The sequence below is a fragment of the Argopecten irradians genome, chromosome 9, assembly GCF_041381155.1.
Source record: "Argopecten irradians isolate NY chromosome 9, Ai_NY, whole genome shotgun sequence".
NCBI classification, from domain to species: domain Eukaryota; kingdom Metazoa; phylum Mollusca; class Bivalvia; order Pectinida; family Pectinidae; genus Argopecten; species Argopecten irradians.
The window spans coordinates 15,120,017-15,146,504 of record NC_091142.1 but is presented as its reverse complement, the minus strand read 5'-3'; the positions used below and the strand labels follow the sequence as shown (position 1 = coordinate 15,146,504).

The window sequence follows — 26,488 nt, the reverse complement described above, 5'->3', positions numbered from 1 at the left end:
ATAGGTTCCCATGTACCCCTCTGGCAGTTTTTTTAAACATGTTTTGTAGGACCGATATGATGTCTAGTTTCATTTTATGCTTGTTGCCATTGACAACTAATGTCCAATGGGGGTCATATGGCAGCCATCTTCGATTTCAGTTATCAAAAATGGCCAAAATGACACATTCGCATATACGCGCATAGATAGAGAACCAGACAACATTCAGAGGCAAATATACACATTTTTTATATGATTGAAACATGCTGAATACGATAAAATCATAATAATGACGTTACGTCCTCTCAGTTTTGTGAATTGGCGGGAAAACAATGAAATTTTCAGCTTTTTTCGCTTAAAAATCGATAAATGTCATAATTTTCATCATAAGTAAAAGAATTAATGAACAAAACACCTTGTAACAATCATTTCGAATTGCACTAACCCTTGTGTAAACACACGTGTACTATAAAATGATATCTGGAGATGTACTGGGAGGAGAAATCCTGCTGACCCTGTTTAATGGGCAAGAATAGTACATCGCCCCCTTGTTTCATTAAGGTAAAACCTAAGTGTCCGACAGGGAAAAAGCAGCCGATCATTCTCCTTCGACTCAATGGAGACACTATTGATACTTGACCAAGAAGGCAGCATCAGTGAATAGGGTACTAGATCTATATCTGGCCTATCGAAGCACAAAAAGTGAATAGATGGATATTACTCCTCCTACGGCCTGAGGAAAGAGCAAACAGGAAGTTAAAAGTAAACACCTTAATGGAGACCGACACCAAAGGCTCATAAGGAGCCCCTTTCAGTAACACAAGTGCTAGATTCCACTGTGGAGCTAACTGCCGTGCCCTAGGCCTGTCAAAACTGAACCCCCTGATCAAAGCAGACAAAGAGGTGGAAGACCCGAACTCAGGTCTACCATGAAAATACAGTACACTGGAAATAGCCATGCGATAGCCTGCAATAGTACCAGAGGGAAGTTTGCCTTCCCTAAACAAATAGAGAACGGAATCCGCAATCAGCTGGTCAGACCTGATCAATCTTCCTGTCGATACACCAATCACAGACGATCTTCCATGCCTGGTAGACGGCAGGTAAGGAAGACCTAATTGATCGGGCGATGCGAGCTGACACGTCTTAAGAAAGTCCTGACTGAGCGAGACCTCCTGAGATAGCTTCACGCTCGTGAAAGGATCTTCCGGGACCAAGGATTGCGCAGGAGATTGGTTCTGAGTGGGCAAACCAGAGGAATAATCACCTACAAAAAACGACAAGAGCTCCGGAAACCAGGATTGTCTCGGCCACAGGGGCGCTATCAGAAGGGGGGAAAAATAATGCTCCCGAAACTTCTATTATAACCCTGCCCACCAGGTTGAATAAGCATGTATCCCCTCCAAATCTAGAGATAGAGCGTCCACAGCCCAAGTCGTTTGGTCTGGCACCGGAGAGACGAAGGTGGACAACTAGTTGTTCAGGGAAGTGGCGAAAAGGTCTATATGAGGTCTGTTCCGCACCTGGCAAATGCCCTCGAAGATCGGAGGATTGAGCTGCCTTTCTGTCACAAGGCTTGCGGCCCTTGGAAAGAGTATCCGCCAGAACATTCCACCTGTCTGGAAGATGCTTGACTAAGGGAGTCAACTGCATTTCCTGACAGAAGAGGAGAACACGAATGGCGAAGGCACAAAGGACGTGGTACTTTGCCCCCCCCCCCCCTCACTCTCTCCAGATACGCGACAACTGTAGAGTTGTCCGTGGCCCCCTCAAACTGCCATCTGTGAACAAGGTCATGGTGGGAACTAACTTGGACAACGAACCCCTGGAGAACACAATCTTTCAGAGTCCACAACCGATCAAACTCATTCATGGACTGGTGGAGAGGAAGCCAAGCCTCACATTCCCTGCTGGCAGGCACCCGGTTTGCGGGGAGAAACATCTAGAAAGGTATGATATGAAGTTACCCTAGGGGGGACCACATCTGCCAGGGAGTTGATATTACCCAGAAAACTGAGAAACCAACGCTGGACGAATGACCAGTCGAGAGCAGGTCAGAGCAAGATCTCTGGCCTTCTCGGAGCTTCTCCAAAGATGGAAGGGCAATACCTCGATCTGTGTTGAAACGGTTTCCCAGGAAGACAAAGTCCTGAGAAGAAAAACCTTGGACTTCTCTCTAGAAGGAATGAAGGATGACTTTGAGCAAACGTTTCAGTACCAGACGGGCGTTCCGCTCCAACGATTCCTAGACTAGGTGGAGCATGAGGGAATCGTCGAAATAGATGTGAACATTTACTTTCCTGAGTGCTGAAATCCTACGCCAACCTGCAGCAGCTTGGTGAAAACCAAAGGAACAGTCGCGAGAACGAAAGGATTTAGTTTTGTGGTAATGAGCTGTGCTATGCCATCGTGTTTTTAGAGCAAAAATTCAAGATAATATTTAGAACACAGTTGTACGTTTCGTTATGGCACAAGTTGTAATTGGGGCCGCAGTGGCCGATTACTTGAGGCAGTTGCCAGGTACTGACTGCTGGCGGTGTTTTTTCTCCGGGAACTCCGCATTTCCTCCACCAATAAACCTGGCAGGTCCTTACATTACCCTGGCTGTTAAAAATGTAATTGTAATAGGGAACTGTCTGAATCATAGATCAGGGAATATGTAATGTATGTCATAATGATTATGAGATTTTTTTCTCTATGAGTAGTGTTGGGAGGGGGGTGTCCACGATTCTTCTGCTAAAAAACATAAAATCCTTTTAAAATACACATATGGTTTAGACAAGAGTCAGATCAATTTAGTAAAACGGTTACTATGTGTTTTGCCAGAATATTTGTAGTTCTAATTTATTCATTTTAAGTTGTTTTTTTCTTTTCGGGGGGGGGGGGGGGGGGGGGTCCCTCTCTTTTTCCGACCTCTTTGATGCGATCTATCTTTTTATTGTACACACGTGTTTTCACAAGGTTTATTGCAATTCGAAATGACTGTAACAAGGTGTTTTGTTCATTAATTCTTTTACTTGTGATGAAAATTATGTCATTTATCGATTTGTAAGGGAAAAAAGCTGAAAATTTCATTGTTTTCCCGCCAAAAATGAGAGGACGTAACGTCATTATTATGATTTTATCGTATTCAGCATGTTTCAATCATATTAAAAGATGTGTTTATTTGTCTCTGAATGTTGTCTGGTTCTCTATCTATGCGCGTATATGCGAATGTGTCATTTTGGCCATTTTGATAACAGAAATCCAAGATGGCTGCCATATGACCCCCATGGGACATTAGTTGTCAATGGCAACAAGATAAAATGAAACTAGACATCATACCGGTCCTTAAAAAACCATGTTTCGAAAAACTGCCAGAGGGGAATATGGGAACCTATTTCTCCTCCCCCACTAATATCATTATGTCCTAACCCTCGGGTATCTGTGAACAAAAATTATTGTTATGGTTGTTTGTTTAATCAACATAATTCTTATCAATACATTTAACCTTCTCCCATTTTGCCAGGTACCCCGTATGTAAAAATCAGCCACGGCGAATTCACTGTTCCTGTCGGGAAGACGGTTATTCTTCAAACCAACATCATCGCATCAACAGAGGCTATATTTATTCAGTGGTTTAAACTAGAAAATGGCCACTACATTGCTATAGAAATAGACAACCAAAGATATTACGGAGGCTCTGATATGTGTCCCACGTTAATCATCCGAGAGACAACCATAGCCGACCAAGGACAGTACACGTGCTTAGCTACTGATAGTAAAGGAATTAGCTCCAGCGACACTTCCTCACTGTACATTGTGTCAGGTATGTGGTTAAATCATCTGATCCGAAGAGTCAGGCTGACCTATAGATATTGTGCTTCGCCCGTCTTTTTTTGCCTACAATGATTCTGTAATTGTCCCCATCAAAATCCAAGATGGTCGTCATCTTGAAAATACCTTTGAATCAAGTTCTACTAGTGCGATTTAATTGTCATGGGAACAACTTTTTAAATTGCATGATACTTATATTTCTGTATATCATCACAATTTAAATTAGTTTCTGTGTGTCGATGTCGATTTTTCATATTTATTCTCGATTGAATCACGACCGGTGCGAGCAAACTCAAACTCAATCATTGTTAAATTGAAATTCTTCTTTCATATCCGGTTATGAAGTGCGGGGATGCGATTTATTACATTCGAGTGTCATGGCTTCGCCTGAAACTCTGTTGATATTTCTGTACCATAATGGAACAAAGCAGATTCTCTTAAAGGGCCACTACCTTTCCGAAACGGCTTTTAATTTTTAAAATAGGAATGTAAAACGAGATCGATAACTTTGTAGAGTCGCAGAAGTTATTAACTATACGTTTACTAGCACACTTATCATCACCTTCAGAACTGTTTAATTAGAACTAATAAAATGTTAATTTTCATAACGCGGGTCGTTTTATGTTTCCCGCCGTCGTCCTAAATGCCGCGCGGTTGTTAACTATCACTGCGCCGGACGGCAAAACAGCGAAATGAATCTCCACTGTTATCGTAAATTAGACAGGAAATCTTGCATATGTTTGGTGTTGTAACCTCATCTTAAGCCATCGACATATATTTTCTTTTGTTTTTAATGTTTTTAAGAAACCTTTAAATTTTGCCCGGAAAGTTAGTGGGCCTTTAAGCAATGCTTTATTTTTTAATTTTTTTTATGATCGTGAAAAATGTCATGTCATTGCAGATGGAGAGCGAATTGAAGACGTCCAAGAATCACCGAATGTCACTACGAAAGGCCATGATACGTGTACGAACCACAAAGGAAATCTGCTTGATCTTCATTGTGAAGATTGTGAGGTGGCTGTTTGTATCAAATGTGTATCTGAGAAGCATCAAAACCATTCAATATCTGATGGTACCACTCATGCAATGAAACAGAACATCATACAATTCATTCAGGAGACAGAGGGAAAAGAAATTATCAGCATTAAACAGGACATCATCGCTACAGGCAAACAGTTAGAGGAAAACACAAGTCATTTCCAAAAACTAGCACAACAGCTTAAGGTTCAATCCAAACAATTGCTCCAGGAAATTAGGCTTCAATCAGCTCAGATGTTGACTCTCTATAACAAACAGGAGGATGACAATTCCAAACTACTTCAAACCTATAAAAAAGACCTTGAAATATACGAAACGCAACTTAATGAAAAAGTAAAGAAATGCAAAAGAGCACTTGATTTGGGTTCTGAGAAAGACATTCACGATGTAGGATATGAGATTAAGTCTCCTGCTTCACGTCCTGTGAAACCTTCCCTGAATACTCCTTCTGCAAATCCAGAAGAACAGAAGAAAACTTTAATTAAAAAATCGTTTGAAGATGTTTCGTTCCTGTCAAGTTCAAGTGAAAGAGAAAAGGGAACTATTGACGAGCCAAGCGATGTATATACCCTGTTGCCTGGATTGAAAATGTTAGAGGAGTGTAGAATTCCATATGAAGTTGATTTCATTTGTCCGAACACGAATGGTGAGACTTGGATATGTGATGGCAATCATACCTTAACTCTCCTAGACAAGACAGGTACTACAAAACAAACGATCAGTCACACTACCTGGATCAGAGACATTTGCCTGTCACCGACAACCAATATGTTGTGGGCCTGTGATGGAACCGGAGGCATCCTCGAGCTCGAGTCAGGACGATTAGTGAGGAGATTTGGAATGAGAAAGAAGCCACAGTGCATCTGTAGTACAGCCAGTAATCACGTGATCGTTGGTACGAATGACCTAATCACGAAATATACTCCAGAAGGATCACAAGTTCTTACATCATTAGCTTCTTCAGACAATGGTGAACCGATTGTGCGTTGTCCAGGAAAGATATCCGAGTGCCTGGTAACCCATAATGTCGCCGTGACTGACAATGGACTCACTGACTATGGAAGATGTGTTATTGTCTTTGACGAATTTTTCAGGAAGTTGTTTGTTATTGATGGTAAAGTTTCTTTAACTCCAGTCCATCCTTGGAATGCTTTATTTGACAACATCGGTAACCTAGTCATACTAGACTCCTTCAACAATAATATACTTCTCTTCAATGGACGAGGGAAGCAACTCCGGACATTACGCACAGATAAAACCTATTTAAGTGATATCGGTATCGACAAAGACAACATTCTATGGGTTATGCAGCGGAACAAACTCAGCCTAGTTCAGTACTATAGTGATGTCTGAACTACAGTATGCACATTTACCATAAAATATGTTACAATTGATAAACATACAACTTATTGTGTATTTCAGTCCTACCATATATTGTATTAACAGTCAGATGACTGTTAAGGCCCATTGGGCCTCTTGCTTATTATAGGAGATTTTTGAATATGATAAGATGTAAATATGAGAGATGTTATGAATGTATTAGAAAATTTTAATCACATAACTAACCCGTTCAGCAATCTCATACATATCGCCAGACACACATGCAATCACACTATTGTGACGTAACAGGTAATAATGATGTCATAATCAAAATATGCCGTCACACAATTGTCTTTGTAGACGGATACGTCACATCCGAGCCTCATTTGCCACTCCTATTGAGAAACTAAAGTGTTGTGTTTTTGTAGAGACGATGTCCGATTAGGTCTTTGATGATAGTTGTCCCAGAGTTTTCATTGGCTGTCGTTATAGAAAGCTAAAACATTTGAAGGAAGAGTCTTATCCGGCTGCTTGAATGCAATGGCTAATGTGTTATACACACGGACTGTAGCCTATATCTGTTCTGTTGTGGCGAATAGAACCAGTATCACCAAACAGACATACAGGGTGTCTAAAAACATGTCCCGTCTTTGACAGGTAAAACCTTTTGTAATACTAAAACATTTTTGAAAATTCAAAATGCTTTTGAGAGCAAGAGTATCCTCATCATTACGTTTGGTGACGTTATTATAAAAATATGACATCATTTATGTTGTCACGATTCAGTTAGTTTCCATTATGATAAAGATTCAGGCTGTGTTAGCGAACGTAACCTTAGATAAATGTCACTCAATATGTATCTGTCCACGACCTGTATCAAAATTAGAATTTCAGGGACAGAATTCATAATGCAATCGAAAAGAAGGGTGGACACCTCAAACACATTCTTTGACTGAAAATTATCAATTTTCCCAACACATCGCGAAATGCGACTTTCATTGTATAAAGCAGATCTAGACCATTACCTTTCTTATGGTTTAAACATCAAATTCTGCCGTCTATTGAAACACTTTTTAAAAAGTGTCAAACTAGGGACATGCGTTTTTGGACACCCTGTACTATATCATTATTATTTATTTAAAATCATCTCATTGTAAATTCGGCTGACACATTAAAACAAAATATTAATGCTGATTTATAGAGTTACAATAAATTTGATGTATATTGATATTTTCTGCATCAGGGAGTAACCCCCTCCTACGTTTCATGTTTGTTTTGTTTGTTTGTACTACTAAAATCAGGAGAAGACTAAGATAGGCTATGCCAGATGTGTAATACTAGTGACATTTTAATATATTTTTAAATTAAAAATTTGGATATTGAAATTGAATATTTATTATTAAATGTAATGAAAGAAAAAGTGGTTTGTCCTCAACTTCTACTTTAGCATTTGTTAGATGTTTTCACGTAAGACGTAAACCATACTCCTTAGTTTTATCACTATCAACCAAACGACATTTGATGTATGTTCGATCTGCTGCTGCCTCATAATAAAATTATTTAAGGATTGAATCTTGCTTTGATCGATTTCATGGGGTGATGAATTGAGTTGCTCTTGAAACAAATTAAATGAACTGCGAAGCAGTTTATGTTGAATTTATATCAAGAGCAACTCAATTTATCACCCATGTTTCAATTCAATCATATTAGATTTTTATTATTTTTTATTAAAAAGCTTTACGAGTCTCTGGGTTTGTGCAAGTCTACAACGAGGGATGTTAGAAAATAGTGCGTCATTAGAAGACAACTAATTGAATTAAAAAGCGCAAACATACATTTTGTCATACATTTATAAAAAAACAAAAACTTTATCATCGATGTAATCCAGATGAAACATAACACATTTACAATAGATTTAGGAATGATTGTAAAAACCGTCCGCCGAAGCTGTTGAAGGAAAATGTCTAGACTGTGCACGTGTGATACGTTTCTCTCCCGCTTCGATTCAAATGGAGGGTCACCGTAACGTGACAGGAGATGTTAGTGGAAAAACCCGTGTGGAGGAAGAAAAAGGGCCCCATTCCAAATATTCATACGTTGGAAGCATTTATGCACGATACCATTGACATTGTTTTTAAATACCAGAGTTTATTCATCTGCCCTGAATACCTGGCTATTTCTGTTCCACCAATGTACATTCGTCCTTGGACACTACAGTATTTAAACGCAGGCTAATTACGTAGGCAATTGAGGATAATACACACTAAACAGACGACGACATTGCCTACTACTGTAACATAAGGATATGTGTTTATTAAAATAGACTTCATAGTGTTTCAATTATGTCAACAAGGCACGTATTCTTAGTGTTCGTAGTAACCGAATATAATCTTTGCTAACTTTGGGTTAATCATTCCTACAATAGACAATGCTGTGCACGTGATTAACATTGATACTTGAAGCTTGAAGACGTAAATTATTTGACACATTTATTTCTGTCTGAAGTTTAAATGGAGCTGGCGATCACTTATCGTGAGGGTGAGTAAGTATTTACTCGGTATTGGGGAGCGAATGTGTGTAACCGTGTAATGTGCTAGGCTCTGTATACATGCATTAGTGTCACATTGCAGCTTATGATCATCGGGATGCAAAAACTTATTTTTAATGTTTTCATCTTGAAGTAAAGTTACGAGCTCAGACCTTGCAATGGTGGTAATGGTGTAGAGTAAATAACATTTGTAACCAAAGAAAAATACGAATTCACCTGCTCCTGTTTTTATAGAGACATATATACCATTTATCGGCGGTTTAGCATCTTTATAAATGGATTTGACGAGTGGTTTATCCGTGGGCCACTGAAAAGTGGCTGGGTGGGGTGGGCTTGTTTTGTTCCCTGCTTCATGCGTCAGTGATATATGTCTATTAAAATGAGCTCCAATATCACAAGGCGACACAAGACGAGCATATTGCACGCACTTCATACACGCATGATACAACATACACGGAGACCTTTTTTCTTTACTGTTAATAAGACGATAATCGAAACAACTCACCAACAAATCTTGTACATTGTACGTGCATAAGTTTTCATTATCATTTGCATTCACCATCCATGTATAAATGGAGCGTTGTCATTGGATCCTGTGGCTGAAATTGATTACCACTAGACTACATATGTTTGCGCTATACAGGTACGGTTCAGCAGCATCACTGAGCCCGTTACACAAAATTACATAATGGTTTTCATAAGCCGGTTTAATGTCGTGATGTGATATTTATTGTTTAATAATGCCTTTATAGTGTTTATGTTGTGTCTGGTTTGAGACGGTGATAATGATAATTGGGCACGTGTTTAAACACTGTAGAGGCGATCATATTGATAGCAGGCAGTTATCTGGGTAGTTATCTTGACCTCTGAAGTGATCGGATGTGTTACTAGCTATGGCTTTGGGGACCTCGGGTACACTAATTAGTTATATGTGTTGGGGATGGAGGTAAAGAGTGGCCACGGGACATGTTTGTAACTGTGGAGGAGACATGTTAGGGACTGTCTCCTGACCTGTATTGTTAAAGGCCTGGCTATTCGTGTGGTGTCTCCTTGTAAAAATCAGTATTTTTAGTATTTAAAAAAAATTTGCGCGTCGTAAACCTGTGTGCTATATCACTGAAGCATGCCACCGAAGCACCAAACAACACACCCACCACTCACATTGGCGAACCAGTCGTCCTATTTCTTCCCTTTTATGCTGTGCTCCAGGCAGGATCAAGGACTACCACTTTTATAGACGTAAGTGTGTCTCGGCCTGGTGGCAGAACTTAGAGCCTACCTCACAGGGGCGAACAACAATAAAGATTAGAGCCTACCTCACGGGGGCGAACAACAATAAAGATTGAATAAGAGTTATGTATGCTGGAGTAATTTCACTTTCAACATATTTTATTTGAGAAAAAAAGAGCAAAATTAACCGCATATATATCATGTTATATCTTCCCAACCATCAATCATAGCAGAAAAAATCTATACAAACCTGCTGCCTGTCTCAGATATGTATTCTGATATGCATTTTGATAAATATAATAGTTGTTTCATCACCTAGATTTGAAAGACATACTGGGAATCTCTCAAATGATCACGAAATAGGTCAGAATTTTAATTGCTAACATAATTTCTGAGCTGATATAAGATAATATTCATAGTTCGAGTGCCATTTCTTATAGAAATTTGTGTTGTGCTAGATTATACTTTTTTGACGCTGCGAAACAACATTCTGAGCCTGAGCACATCGAAACTGTAAAACTAGTCTGAGATGAAAATTACTGCCGTTGAACCCTATCTGTGAACGCCGAAAGTGTAATACATTTAAGACAAGTATCGATAGTACATGATGAAAGACAAGTACTATGTGGCGTCGAGAATCAAAACGTTTTCTCATTGGATGGTTCGTTTACAAGGTGGGCGGGGCCAATATGACTTGAAGGGCACGTTGGTTTTGATGTTACAATTTGGTGTTTGTGCCGAGGATTGATGTATACATTTATCAGCGAGGACAGATGATATATATCAACATAAACAATTATAATAATCTAACATTTATCAAATTATCGTTGGTGGTATAAATTCTTTATCAATCAGTACCCATCTTAGTTTTCATTATCGACAACATGAATTCGGAAGGTCAGGAGACTCATGTTCTGTACACTGTACATAAAATCTACTTCATGCAGTTCAAGTTTGAAGATACACACACCTGTAATGTACGACCAGTTGATTTTGTCACATGCATAGGCCTATAAAATCTAATTTTAAATTGTAGGCGAATGTTTGTGACACAAGGAAAATTAAGACGCAGGGTTTGTTTAAATTTTAATTCCTTTCAAATTTGACCTGAATATAAAAAGTTACTATTACAAATTAAAAACCGTCAGGATTTCTGTAATAAACTGGTACAAATTACGATGTGTGTGTTAAATGCAATATAGATATACTGTACGTAAGCTTATAATTAGGTATAGTGAAACCCGTCATGATCTAATAAACAAGGAGTTTTAAAAATGAAAGGCAGATACGTATACGAAAAGCCGTAATGATTTCTCTTATAAACCGATACAATACTTGCTAAATAAATGTTAGTGATAGCGAATGTATGATTGAAGTAATAAAACACTTTTTTTATGGTTAAGAACTTAATTTCAACGATAATATAAATTACAACACAGTTTTTAAATCTAGGTGGATTTGATATCGTTAGATTTCGAAAATAATTAACTTTATTAAATAATATTTAAAGTCGGATAAGCAGCGAACATTTACTTGAATGGAAACCCTTATAAAATGCCAGCATGGTACCATCTCCAAATAATACATGTATTAAAAAATAATAAACCAAGAAATGTAATGAATTAAACACAATTTGGTAAAATCTACATGAATCTATATCCCGGGCTATACTCGTCATGCAATTTTGATATTTTTTATACGTTTTAGATATTGCCGAGCATTTTGTTTTGTGACATATCATTTTGTGAATAAAACGAATCTGTATGATCATGGTAAATATAATTAATTACGGTTAAAAGGAAATAATTTTTTTGTCAACGAAAGTCTAGAGCTACAAAATTGATAAAAAGATTTATGTTTTAGGTAAATGAAATAAAGTTGATGTCAAACTCTCCATTCTACAAGCAGATAAATTGAATTACATATGAAATATATTATCACTAAGGTTTATGACTAATTAATATGTTTAATAATAGTTATGACCTTGCTCATGCATATTATGGACACAATGGCTTTTAATTAGGTGAATGTCAAAAATCTAGAGAAATGTTTTTGTTAATGGGGTTGGTAATTCTTAGTAATGGGACTTTGTATAGATGTGTAGGATGATATTAAAAGAAAATTTATCGCTCTTTCCAGCGGTTGTAGCCGTTTGTATGAAGATGTGCAAGAAATGTGCTTTAATTTATAGCCGCTGAAGGTAGACGGGTTGGAAATTTAGCCACAACGTTCAGCTGACGTTTGATCTTCAGCAAATGAGACTTCAATCATTTTTTAACTCCGCCTAGTTCAATTTCAGCCAATTATCGCCACTTTAGGGTGTGTGGGACGCAGCTATCTTGTTGCGTCACTTCATTCAATGTACAGTTTTTTCGCTACAGTAGTAGTTCACAAATAGGGTCCAACGGCAGTAAATCTTGTTTTGTTCATTTCACATATTACTTGATGGTATGAATAAATCAAACCACAATATTCAATAATACAAACATTGAATTTGAAAATACATATACACTATTGAAGGCGTGTTCGAACTCTGTTGGGACTGTATGATATGTGTATTATTCCACCATCTGTGTATTCCCAAAAAATATGAACAACGCCTTCTTCAATGTCATCCTCCGCGGCAGAGTTTCGGTCGATTTTGGATCGTGCATATCTATTTCAATTTTACATAATTCATGCTACTGATCAATTATTGAAATCTTATGTCAGGTAGGTAATTGCAAAAGAAAGTTCTAACGTTTAAAATTTTGTTTTGTTTTGGTTGCATTGATGAACTATATCTGATGATATTATTGCGCAGTAAAAGTGAATAGTTTTGAGTACGAGTTTCCTCCCTTGTTCTGTCACTCCAGGGATTGAAAGGAAACAAAATGTAACAAAATATCATGATAATAGAATCTATATATATGTACGAGCAACTGTGACAAACGAGCTTCTATTTCCGTGAACTGTACGGTAGCCTTACGAAGACTTGCTAAAGTCTGATGCATTGCATGAAGTTTTCTTGATGTTAGCGTTCTTGTGAATTCAATGAAATTTGAGAGTTATATGTAACCACATAATTGTACCTTTTATTTGGCAAACGTATCTGGCCATGATTTATTAGTCAAAATTCGGCAAAGCAAAGTGATATGCATGCAAGCAGTCATGTTGGTTTTCTTAAAAGAAACCAAGACATATTCGGAAATGGTAATATTTCGAATGTTATTTTTTCCCTAAAATATTCATAAATTAAGTGGATATTAAGATATGGATATTATTTTTCTTTTCTTTTGTATTTGTCTTTGAAGAGACATTGATAAAATCGATAGTTTTAGTAATTAATATATGAATATAGAATTGATTAATTACTTATAAAAATGGCACTCAGATTCTGACCGGTTTATTGGGGTCGAAATCGTTATTTCAGAAATAAGAAATTTAAATATCAAATTTATTTCAATTATTTCAGGAAAATAAGTTATTCAACTTATTGTTCTTGAATCAACTTTAAATATCATGAAAAATACGGTATACCGTAAATATCTTTTGTTTAGCTCCAAAATTCAACACTGCACACTTAATTAGTATATAGTCTACAACATGTATACTAAATTCAGTATAAATAATAAACCAATTTCTTTGTTCCTTTGTTTGAGGCCTTCACTCGCAGCATCTATGAGTGACCTTGACACTTTGATTTAATTTTAAAAAGAAGCGTTTTTAATTGGGTACAGAATGGGCGTTAAATAAGTCAAAACTTAAACAAAAGAATTGAATTCCATTGAGGTACTAGGCTAAAACTGCTTAAATAACTTGATATTCTACATATAGGAATATTAAAACGTTTTGTGTGTCATTCTTAATGGATATATTTCATTTTCGTGTTGATATAAAATGGTTGTTTTACAATGGAGGCCATGGAGTATCTTAAACATAAATGTACGTTGGTGTTTGACGTCGATCAAAGACACACAGACAAGTTCTTTATAAAGTGTATTATAAGACCGTTATAGTGAAGTAAATCTTTTCTTTGTGTCTGTTTATGTCGATGAGGTGTAGATGTTGTAGAGTAAAGTTGGGTATAAGTCAAATGCTGAGTTGTGGTTTCAGTACTTTATTCCGCATGGCAAAGTATGGCCCAGTATTCATGGTCGAATACTGGGGGAAAGTTGACACTCTATGCATGGTTTGCTTGCCTTTAAATAGCCCTACATGTTTGTGTTGAGTAATATCTATAAATCAATGTTAATCACAGAGTCATTCTAAGTTACATCATTAGCAGACATGATAAATCATAGTCATGTGTAACTGTTTGGTTAAATAGCTTTCATCAATGTCTCGACAACATGTTACGCGACACGACGACAGGTCCCTAAGGCTAGGCCACATGTACAGACATGGACTGTGACTACATACATGTACTGTTAAAACATATATGTATTTCAATGGTACAACTAATATATTTAAATTTAACTTTTCCATTATTATATTACAATAGCCATGGCGGCTTCTAAATTAACTGACTCTAGCAGATTTTTAAATTGCTTATAGCAGTTATCCCATAAAAAATCTGCATTCATTCTGATATACAGCAACCACACGATGTTTAAATTATGAAGCATGACCATTTTCAACTTTAAAGATGCTCCACCGCCGACAGAGCATAAATGATATTCATCATTTGAACAATAATTGGTGTTTAATCGTGTATATATATGCCTAATTAACACCGAAAAAAACATGAAATAATCTATTTCGCCTTTGGTGCATGCGCAATCATTACTTCATTCCATATAAGATATAGTGCCACGGATTTTTTTCGGGATGCAATTAATTATTTTTCATATTCTTAACTTGAAGTAAAATTAGAAGCACAAACTTTTTAATGGTGGTACTGGTGTAAAACAAGTAACTTTTGTAACTGAAGAAAAATACAAAATCGTCTACTCCTGTTTTGATAGTGAAAAAAATACCATTTGTCGGCGGTGGAGCATCTTTAACTGTGTCAGAAATATATATACCAGTCGTATTTTGTTTCATATGTTGTATTGTTGTGTTACAGATGATCCGCACACCATCACAGATGACTACATTTTGTCTCTCAGCTCGAAGTGCAATAACTGTCATTTATGATAAGGAACCCTGATTGAGATTCATCATATCAAGCGTTTGATTCCCTGTTGATGAGAATCTGGAATACCTTGCTATCATATGAAATGATTTGTTTTGGATTTATTCTGTAAATTCTTTCTCCAAATAAGGTAAGAGGAAAGCTTGCAATGAAAGCAACAACATCGATGATGGCTTCTCTACAGCATTCAAAACTATGCTGATGTAACTGTTGTACATTGACCTCGGATGAGATGTACATGTATTTTGAAACTAAGGGACTATTTGTAAAACAAAAACCATGGTTGCCACCGATGGTACAACATTTTACTCCTCGAAAAAAGCGTCAGTGCATTGTCGTTGTGCGTCTTGATGGAGAAACGGTTACATCTAATTTCTTAAAACAAGGTTATCAAAGTAGTTCGGCATTTCAATATCTGTTCATTGTCTTACGCGCACTTAGGGCGTAACTAGGTCTTCCGGCGAAAATGTCTGATTTTCATATTCTTACACCTATTAATTCTGAGGTCATCCGACGATTTCCAATTGTGGTTACAGCTGAAACGTGTGTAACCATTTCAATGTGTCTTCCTAAAAGACAGTATGAAGTTCTATCAGCTCTAAACTATCATTTATCGTTGATGCTATTTCTTCTTTTCAAATTTCGTTGCGACATATTTTCAAAATGAATGGATACAAGGGTTCGGTTAAGGTTAGGGTTAGGGTTAATATAAACATTGTTTGAAAATTCCTAAAATTGTTCATACGTTTATTAGTTTACCTTCCACATGACGTAAATTGATATCGACACAGGTCCTTTTCAAAGGGAAATAAGACAAAGAAAAATAAGGCGGTGGTTAGATATTTATCGTCTAGCGGTTCAGCTATTCCAATGTTAATCTAGAAATTAATCGGCTTTCGCCCGACAAGTTTGAATTGATAAAATTTTAATAAGAATCACTATTTTTCACTATTACTTTAGATAAGCCCCACCGCCGATGGAGCTTAAACATTTTGAAACATTTGGCAAATAATTGATGTTTAGTGATGTATATTTATGTCTACTAAACATACAACTACATATAAAATAAGTTGTTTTAATTTTGTTGTCTGTGCAATAAGGATATATTACCATGAATACAAAACTGAAAGTGCATTTTTCGTTTATTGATAATAAATCGAGGTTATCCGAAGTGTATTTTAAAGAAGAAAGTAGACAGACCTCTGTTTCTACTGGTACTAATTCGAAATAATGTAAAAATTAATATTTTCAGATTATCTGTCTACAACCACAATGGCTACGAACATACCTGACGAGGCTATCAGTATTCATAACGACATGGTTGATGAATTGAGTGTAAGCATGACAGATAAGGAGTTCAAGAAGCTTAAACGTCTTCTGGAAGACGTCCCACTAACTGCGTCTGATAAAAGAAAAATAAAATCAGTGCAGAAACTGTTTTCTTGCCTCATTGACAAAACATTCATTTTTTACGGAGACTACGAAAAATTAAAACCAAAATTAACATTAGTGAAACCGTCACTGTGTACAATTGTGCAACGCCACGCAGAAGCTATTGAAAAGATACTTAGACCGGAACCGGGATTAGGTAAGTCAAACACCTTTAGTAGTGATATGTTTGACGTGTTTTTTCAGTTACATCGTACATTTGTTAATTTATACCAGTCTACATCGTAGGTTTACTACTTTTCATCCCCTTGACTCAAACAAACCATCAAACATGCATAATGATCATCACTTTTAAAAAATATAGTAAGCAATATATATGTGAGAACTACCCGGAAACAAACGTGGAGTTCGGCTTTATCACTGGTGATTTAACTTTATCGTAATGTAGGTTTGTCAGTTTAAACAGTAATGTCAAACTTTTTAGACAAACAAAATATTTCGCAAATATTTAATCACATGTCGCTTATGGAATTTAGTACTATTTACAGAATACAATGTATATGTGTAAATGCATAATCGTAAGGTGGTTCGCTACAGTTAGGCCAAAACATTTCCCCTTGTTTAATTTTCTTGAAAATTTGCTCACTGAAAGATTGGTTGATAAACTGTTTATTAAGGCTTTTATTTGAAATTTGACCGTGCGGTTTTGGAAATATTGTACTCTCAATAACCCTACTTTACCGTCTGATATTCTCAAAATACAGTTTTACACACATATTTTCAAAGCTTGGTAATTGACTGAAATATTACAAACAACAACATTTCTTATCTTTAATATGTAATTTTATATGACTATCAATGACCTAAATGTCGTTTCCACTCTTGAAAATACAATAATTGTGAATTTTTCACGCGAATGCGTGTAAATGAGGCCCAAAAAGGGCCAATTTTTGCATTTGAATTTCAACTTAAATACCTAATTTCAAAAAATTGTGTCGTTTAATTTTCTTTATTTTTTGTCCACATAATAAAACAGTTGTTTGGGTTATGATGAAAGAATATAAAAAAAATTGACCGCGGAATTTTTGAGTAATTAGCCTTTCTATACCCCTACCCCCTAAAAAATGACTTTTTTCACAATTATATTATTAGACCGAAATCGAGCGGTAATATTTTTATAAAGAACATCTTATATATTGAATATTATAAAGTGTAATAGTCTGATAATATAAATTGTTATACCTGTTAATTTTATGTCACGATGCCACCGATTTGATGCTATACAAAGCTAAGAAATGGCACAAATAAGCCATTATTTTACCTGGATACAATATCTGAAAAATGAATATGAAAAATTCCGTGTAAAGATTATACTTCAATTACCCTTTAGACAATCCATGATTTTATATTGTTTTAGCGGAAAAATATTTTATCAAAATCTATCTTTCCATCGTCAAGATATCTTAGCTTCAATAGTCGTTTGAGGCAGATATTCAAGCATAAATTTGAATTTGGCGCCAAAATTGTAACGATGAAAAGCGTCTACGTGACAACGATCGAAGTTGATAACTTCAACTTGATCACAACAATGTCGATAAAATCGATGTCATCATACACAACTGTATGTCTTTGTATGTTTTTGAGGAGATATCTGCATATCTAATACATAAAAGATATATATTTATTATCCGAAGTAAACTTAAACAGATTTTTGGATCCTATACGGCAAGTAGAATATATACGCCTAAGAAAAAAATCTCTTATTCTGAATCCTCGATTTACGTTCAGCTGATTAGCTACTGTAGACAGGAAAATAATTAGTCTATGCCTACATGTACATGTTTAGTTTCTATATCACAGATAAATACTGATGTTGACACTAGCTTACATGTGCTTTTTCGTAAGATAGTATTTGATCAACTGAATCAGAGTACTTCCATGCATTTTCTCAAAATGGGAAATACATGAATCATCTAATTCTGTAGTTAGGCCTATGTCTTATCGTACATGTATACAGTAAATAAAATCTTGTTTCACGAACGTGTTAGTGCTTATTGAGGACCATATTAGCTATTCATGATACATGTAGACATCTACATACGCAATATTCATAAAATACATGTATATATATATGTATTCTAGCTTGTACAAATTGAACGAAAGCAGGGGTGGGGCGATGGAGATATGAAAATATTTCTGTATCTGTAGTTTTATACTAGAGGATTACTCGCCAAATTGGAATATCTTGATTTAATTATGCATCTTCCTTAAAACACATACATGTATGTTAAGTGTCAAATATGTCGGAGTTGAACAGAAAATGTTTTAATCACTTGATTGTTATGAAATCTCATTTTATTCAGTACAAGATCGAGACCGTATCGGCATATATCAGTCCGTTTGTATGAGTTATGTAATGTGCTTCTCAAAAGATACATGTAGCTTCATGTTATATTAGCCTAGCCAAATTCAAAGATCTGACAACATTATTTTTTTCTAGTTTGTCGAAACTACATGTAGGTCCTACACCTACTGTACAAACTTTGATTTTCACCCGGTATCAAGCTTTCGGCAAACCTAACTAATAACAATATCGACAAATACGCTGTTTATCGACTATAACATCCTGATTTTAACGTTAAAAGGTCAAATATTGTTATACGGATAACATATAGATCGCTATTCTTCATAATCTTAGTCACAAAAGAGTTTTCATGTGCAGTTCCGAATGCACCCATTGACCCGAGGAGGTCCGAACGAACGGCGCATTCGATCACTGTTCGGAACGTCCTTAATCTAATATCCACGCTTGTTTTTTTCAAGAACGGTTTGCACACGAGGATATCACCATCATGATGTATGATACGGTATATAAAACATGGGAAGGATCTCAAGCAGCTTTCGTAGACTGTAAAGTGGACCCGCTACCAGATAGAATTGTTTGGAAGAGAGACAAAACAATACCATTAAGAAAGAAAGTTCTGAGTGACAATCATAAATACTATTATAGTCCGCAAACTCCTACACTTGTGATTAGAGACCCCAAGAAATCAATGGACGAAGCTCAATACCAATGCTGGGCAGAAGCTAAAGGAGCAAATGCTGATGGCGACATAGTTCAACTCCAAGTTGGTAAGTTTATGTTAAGATTTCGGAGTTCTTATCAAAAATTAGACACACGTTTCTGATTCAACTTAGCCAAAACTGGCGAAATGATTTGTAATATTTGATGGTATTTGATACGACATTACCAGAAAAACGCTAAAGAGTTAACTGCAAGAGGAAATGTTGATTATGACAACAATGAGAGTAATATGGACGATAATTGTTAACTTGTTTTCTGATCATATGCTTAACACGCGTATATCATTGTTTCAAATGTCACGCACGTTATTTATTCTCCGTAGCTGTTCCTGAAACAATCAAAAGTATAGCAACAACAAGCATCCCCGGACCCAGTGAAGATTTTTCTTCAACTACAATCAATATCCCTCCTGAATCCAGTGAGGGTATGTCCTATTTCCTAAAGATGCTACACCGCGGACGAAAAGTATTTTTCTCTATGAAAACAAAAACAGACGAGCTAGTGTTTTTCAATTACAAAACTTACGTACATTACGCAATTACCACTATTGACATGTTTGAGCTTCTTATTAACTTGAAGGTAAAAATATTGCAAATAATTAATTGCGTCCCGAAAAAACTCCATAGCACTATACGCTTTATGGAATGAAGTACCGGTTGAAGACGTTTCATAAGCAAAATAAATTACTACATATGTATTGTTTTGTGTTAATTCGACACATGTATACACGATTAAACTCGTATCGTTTAAATAATGAGTATCGAATATGCTCTGTCGGTGGTGGAGCATCTATAAGGATGATATTTTCTATGAAAAAAATTAGGTTGTTTAGTTGTAGCTGATTTCATTCTTAATTCTTTTTTCTTATTCAATTTATAAATTTTAAAACTGTAAATGAAAATGGGATTAACATTGGCTTATCCTTAAAACTTATGCGCATTTTTTCGATCATTTGTTTTTTTATTAGGAACTGAATTTTCAATCTCTACATTTGATTAAGCTTATCGCGGGTGTTACCTTTTGCAAATCACCATGTAATCCTTGAGTTTTGAAAACCACGGGGGAGAAACTTCGTCACATACATGGTTGTCGTTGCAATCAAAATGGCGGAATATTGTTCGCTTCAAGATAAAAATGGTATGCTGTGTCACCAGTAACGACAATCTCAATAAGACAATGAGTGCACCGTACCACGGACATTTCCTTGTAACTGTAGCAAGTGTTATTTGTGTTATAAATCTCTCCGTTTCTTCAAACACTCCAACACAATATCAAAATATTGCATGATATCGTTAACACAATCAAGCGTGGTTACGTAAATAATCCAAAATTTCTGGATATTTCCGATGTCGCATGTTGAATACTTTGTTATATGATGTTGCATATTGTAATTAATGACTGTTTAATTTTGAATTAGGTATATAATCCCCATATTAAGATATAATATCTACGTTTTATCAAAATGATGTCGTTAACACTTAAAATTGGAAATGATGTCGTCAACACTATTATCCAATTTCTATGTTTGGTAGTGGGGGAGGAGAAATAGGTTCCCATGAACCCCTCTGGCAGTTTTTCGAAACATGGTTTTTTAGGACCGGTATGATGTCTAGTTTCATTTTATGCTTGTTGTCATTGACAACTAATGTCCCATGGGGGTCATATGGCGGCCATCTTGGATTTCAGGTATCAAAAATGGCCAAAATGACACATTCGCATATATGCGCATAGATAGAGAACCAGACAACATTCAGAGGCAAATAAACACATTTTTTGATATGATTGAAACATGCTGAATACGATTAAATCATAATAATGACGTTACGTCTTCTCATTTTTGTGAAATGACGGGAAAACAATGAAATTTTCAGCTTTTTTTCCCTAAAAAATCGATAAATGTCATAATTTTTATCACAAGTAAAAAAATTGATGGACAAATCACCTTGTAACAGTCATTTCGAATTGAACCAACCCTTGTGTAAACATATGTGTACTATAAAAAGATAGATCGCATCAATGAGGTCGGAAAAAGAGAGGGACCCCCCATAAAAATTTATCAAAAAATGGCCAAAATTACACATTCGTATATACGCGCATGGATCATAATAATGACGTTACGTCTCATTTTTGTGAAATGACAGGAAAACAATGAAATTTTCAGCTTTTTTTTCCCGAAAAAATCAATAAATGTCATAATTTACATCACAAGTAAAACAATTGATGGACAAATCACCTTGTAACAGTCCTTTCGAATTGCACTAACCCTTGTGTGAACACATGTGTACTATAAAAAGATATATCGCATGAGTTAGGTTGGAAAACGGGAGGAAAACCCCACACACACACCGAAAAGAAAATGCAGAAGAAAAAAAATTTGAAAAACAAAACCAAAAAATTAAAACTCCTGTCAAAATATCCTGTCAACACACATTGTAACAGTTATTCTGAATTGAACTGACTCTTGTCTAAACATATGTGCATTATAAAAGGATAGATTTATGGTTTTAGCAGAAGAAGCAATATGACCAACACCCTCCCCAATATTTAAAAAAAAAATGAAATATTCCCGGATCCAGTTAACATCCAAAGGCTAGTTAATATGGTTTATCCATAATTAAGGCAGTTCCCAATAACCGTAATAATTTATTTCTTTTTAATGAAAACAACTGGGTTCGAATTATTCTCCTTCAATTTTGGATATACCTCCCATGAAAAAGGTGTACCATTGTGATGCCTGCTCGCATAAGTTAAAAACTATAAATACATATAATATCTGCTGAGGAAGAACAGTCAAAGACTGGGCCGCCATAACGGGATCCTAGGAAAACAGTCAATTAGAATGAGAGGACAGGGACCGTAGGTAAAAATCATTGAAAGTAGTCTGACCACGCCAAAAGGCAGAAGACATGATGTCCTGGAACCAGGACCCATTATGGAGAGCCAAAGAAGTCGCAAGGGCTCTAACCTCATGGGCCATCTCCTTGCATTTCGCCCCAGATTGATAATTAGACTGCTCATAAGCAATCCTGATCACCTGACATATCCATCTGGAGATGCACTGGGAGGATAAATCCTGCTGACCCTGTTTAATGGGCAAGAATAGTACATCGCCCTCTTGTTTTATCAAGGGAAAACCTAAGCGTCCGACTGGGACAACGCAGCCGATCATTCTCCTTCGACTCAACAGAGATCTTTACCAAAAAGGCAGGATCAGTGAGTGGGGTATCAGAGCTATATCTGGCCCAACGAAGCACGAAAAGTGAAAAGATGGGTATCACTCCTCCTAGGGCCTGAGGCAAAAGCAAGCAGGAAGTCAAAAGTAAAAATCTTAATGGAAACCGACACCAAAGGCTCTTACGGAGCCCCTTTCAGTAAACAAGTGCGCTAGATTCCACTGTGGAGCTAACTGCCGTACCCTAGGCCTGTCCAGACTGAACTAACTAATCAAGGCAGACAAAGAGTTGGAAGACCCTAACTCCATGAGAATACAGTACACTGGAAATAACCATGCGATAGCCTGCAATAGTACTAGAGGCAAGTTTGCGTTCCCTAAAAAATAGAGAAGGGAATCCGCAATCAGCTAAGCAGATTTTGTCGTATTGGCGCGGGCCGGAGTATTATCTCATCATCGCTTTCACAGAAGCGACAATACGACAAACTCGAAATCAAGCACCGTAGTTTTCGTATATTTGGCCTTAGATAACAACCGAAAGTTACACTGAAACTACAAGTGACTTTCACCAAGTGTTACAACTTATTCCTCATCTTTAGATTATTTTAGAGAAGAAACACACTTAGATCACAGTCAACAATGTTTAACTAATCATTTAGAAGAGATATTTCAAAGTATCGCTATAAAGAAGACGCGCAATATCATAACTCTCTCTACCTGGACACATTTCCGGATTTGCTGTCGAGAACACAATGCCAACATCAAACACTTTACATCAAAAGTAGGCATACCTTCTATGTTAACAGTCAAATAGTATTGATGAGACTGTTAACTACAATTCTATATTGCAGAGGCCAGTGTTTAAGAAAACAAGTACCGTAAATCCGTCCAAACATGCATGAACATAAATGGTGAACGACTCTATTTTGTAAAACATGCATGGGCTTTTCGTATTATACTTGACTACCAAGAATGACGTTTTTAGATCTTTAGCACCATGCACATAAAGAAAAACTAAGGGTCAGCGGAGTGATGACAAAAACTATACAATTTATATACATCGGCCAAAGACGCTGATCTGTCGCCTCGGATAAGACATAAATTAAGTCGTAGACAAAAATCCGTGGGAACGTGGTCACTATACCAGTATCTAGCGACCACCTTTTAAAACTACAAAACGATGTCTTTCAGAAATTAAGTTTTATTATCGATGTAAGCATCAGCCAATTCCTACTAAAACGAATAATCACACACTGCCTTCACCCCGTTGCCGTCAGGATGAATTTTTGTCCGTCCGTCGTCCAGATAAATATAATCTTTATATTTGATATTCGAGATGTCGTCTATGAGTATACAGGATTAAGATCGTCCGCCTGTAGAACTACTGGATTGATTTCAACGAAGCAACTTGGTAATAATTTTATATCATATAGATGTGCGTTATCTATATCGGAAAGAGATACTTCCACCTTTTTCAGAGTAATGCCCCTTTGTTTCACAACGATCGATCAGACTACTAAAAATACAGTAATAATTGTGATTGCAATATTTTAAAACATCACATTTCATAGATCTTCATTTATGAATCAAATGATCATATTTAAATGTTTTCACCATTTTCTATATGTACAAAATGTATGTTTAAAAATGAGATATTAAGCCGCCAGCTTACTTGAATATTGTTAACTAGCCTATAATGTTTTGTCACGCGCTAAATCTTAACAGCAGTTCAATACCATATTCGAATAAGTAAAAGTTAAAAAGGTGTTGACGACATCATTTCCAGTTTTAAGTGTTAACGACATCATTTTAATAAAACGTAGATATTATATCTTAATATGAGGATTATATACCTAATTCAAAATAAACGGTGATTAATTACAATATGCAACATCATATAACAAAGTATTCAACATGCGACATCGGAAATATGCAGAAATTTGAGTTATTTACAAAACCATTCTTGATTGTGTTAACGATAATCATGCAATATTTTGATATTGTGTTGGAGTTTTTGAAGAAACGGAGAGATTTATAACACAAATAACACTTGCTACTGTTACATGAACGAATAACAGAAATGAGAAACCAGCAGCTAAATTCAAAACACAAATTAATTATATATACAATATTATACAGAGATGGTTTACAATATCTAAAGTAATTGGTGGTGGTACAAGAGTAATACGATGATTTAAAGTGTTACTTATCTGTATGCGAATGTCCTGGTATAATCCTTGATCCTTCCAGGTTTCAAATTAACAATAATCAAAAATCCACGAGGAAAATGAATGTCCACAGATGATTTGTAAAGTTCCAGGCAATATGAATAAATCCACACAAAGTGTTGTTAATAATCCACAGATAAAGTCACAATAGCTCTCCCAATAGAATCTTGTATGGCGCTGTACAATTCTTGATATGTCTCATTACAGTTCTGATTAGCCTTGGACAGCTGGAGTATATATAGCTAAACCCTAATTCAAGAATATTGGAGAATCTTCTACTTCTAGAAATATCTAACTAAAAGCAGTAAACAAATAAACACACATAACTTTCTGGAAAAAGATCATTCTAGATCTCTACTTAAAATCAACATGTTTACAAACATATTTGTTTATACATGATTATATTCTAGAAAGTTCTATAACTTAGATTAATGATATGACCTTCATAGGATGTATTGATAAAAAAAGCTATAGGAGTTATCTCCCTTATCTCATAACTACATGTATTTAGTGTCATACATAACACACCCCTCCTTAAAGAAAAGAAAGTTTTCTTGAAAAGGAAACTTTCTTGACATATTAAGTCATATTTAAATCCTTGATAAAGCATCAGCTAGAATATTGTCTTTCCCTTTGATATGTTTGATGTCAAGATTGTACTCTTGCAAAGTCAAACTCCACATCAAATTGGTTCAAGGCCAAAATCAATGCTAAACATTCTTTCTCAATGGTGGAATAATTTCTCTGGTGTTTGTCAAATTTTTTCGAGAAGTAACAAATTGGATGGTCAATTTGTTCAGTACCTTCTTGCATCAAAACAGCACCAACACCTACATCACTGGCGTCAACAAACAGTTTAAACTGTTTATTAAAATCTGGAGCAGTCAGAACTGGTGAGTTTGATAGTATGGCTTTCAATTTCTCAAAGGCAGACTTACATTCGTCTGACCAAACAAATTTGACATTTTTCTTTAACAAAGCAGTAAGTGGAGCTGCTATAACAGAGAAATTTTGACAAAATTTTCTGTAGTATCCAGCCATACCAAGAAATCTCATCAGCTCTCTCTTGCTTCCAGGAGATGGAAAATCTATAATTGATTCTACTTTGGCCTGAACAGGTTTAACCTGCCCCTGTCCTACAACATGGCCTAAAAATTCAACAGTTGCATGACAAAATTCACATTTCAATAAGTTTACAGTCAATTTCATGGTAGTGAGTCTTTCGAAGAATTCACGAATCCCGCGTAGATGGTCTTCCCACGTGTCGTGGTAGTTGATGACGTCATCAATGTATCCATCACAGCCTTCCAGGTCTGATATCACGCTGTTAAGAAGAAATGTTGCCGGGGCATTCTTCATACCAAATGGCATTACTTTGTACTGGTACAAACCTTGCGAGGTTACAAATGCCGACACTTCTTTAGCTCTTTCTGTTAATGGCACCTGCCAACATCCTTTCAACAGGTCAAACTTGCTTACGTACTTGGCTTTGCCAACTTTGTCAATACACGAGTCAATCCTTGGAATTGGATAAGAGTCTGTTTTACTGACAGAGTTTACTTTTCTG

At 36.1% G+C, this 26,488-nt stretch overlaps 2 protein-coding genes across 2 annotated transcripts in view; both read left to right on the top strand.

Annotated features, from left to right (window-relative positions):
- Positions 1–7,719, top strand: part of LOC138331590 (uncharacterized) — a 40,345-nt gene extending 32,626 nt beyond the window's left edge. The window contains exons 10-11 of the mRNA XM_069279295.1: positions 3,488–3,787; positions 4,697–7,719. Coding sequence (XP_069135396.1) covers positions 3,488–3,787; positions 4,697–6,186 — 1,790 coding nt within the window. The 3' untranslated portion in view covers positions 6,187–7,719. The remainder of the gene's footprint in view (positions 1–3,487; positions 3,788–4,696) is intronic.
- A 425-nt stretch (positions 7,720–8,144) lies between these two features.
- On the top strand, positions 8,145–23,595 carry LOC138330555 (uncharacterized). The gene is made up of 6 exons (XM_069278118.1): positions 8,145–8,691; positions 14,979–15,177; positions 16,300–16,635; positions 19,260–19,568; positions 19,844–20,100; positions 23,545–23,595. The coding sequence occupies exons 3-6, from the start codon at positions 16,320–16,322 to the stop codon at positions 23,593–23,595; spliced, it is 933 nt and encodes a 310-aa protein (XP_069134219.1). The 5' UTR covers positions 8,145–8,691; positions 14,979–15,177; positions 16,300–16,319.
- The last annotated feature ends 2,893 nt before the right edge of the window (positions 23,596–26,488 follow it).

Coding starts and splice junctions, on each gene's coding strand:
- LOC138330555 (XM_069278118.1), top strand. CDS start 16,320: ATGGCTACGAACATACCTGACGAGGCTATCAGTATTCATAACGACATG. Junction 19,569..19,843: donor CATAGTTCAACTCCAAGTTG/GTAAGTTTATGT, acceptor TATTCTCCGTAG/CTGTTCCTGAAACAATCAAA. Junction 20,101..23,544: donor AGCTTCTTATTAACTTGAAG/GTAAAAATATTG, acceptor TCTATATTGCAG/AGGCCAGTGTTTAAGAAAAC.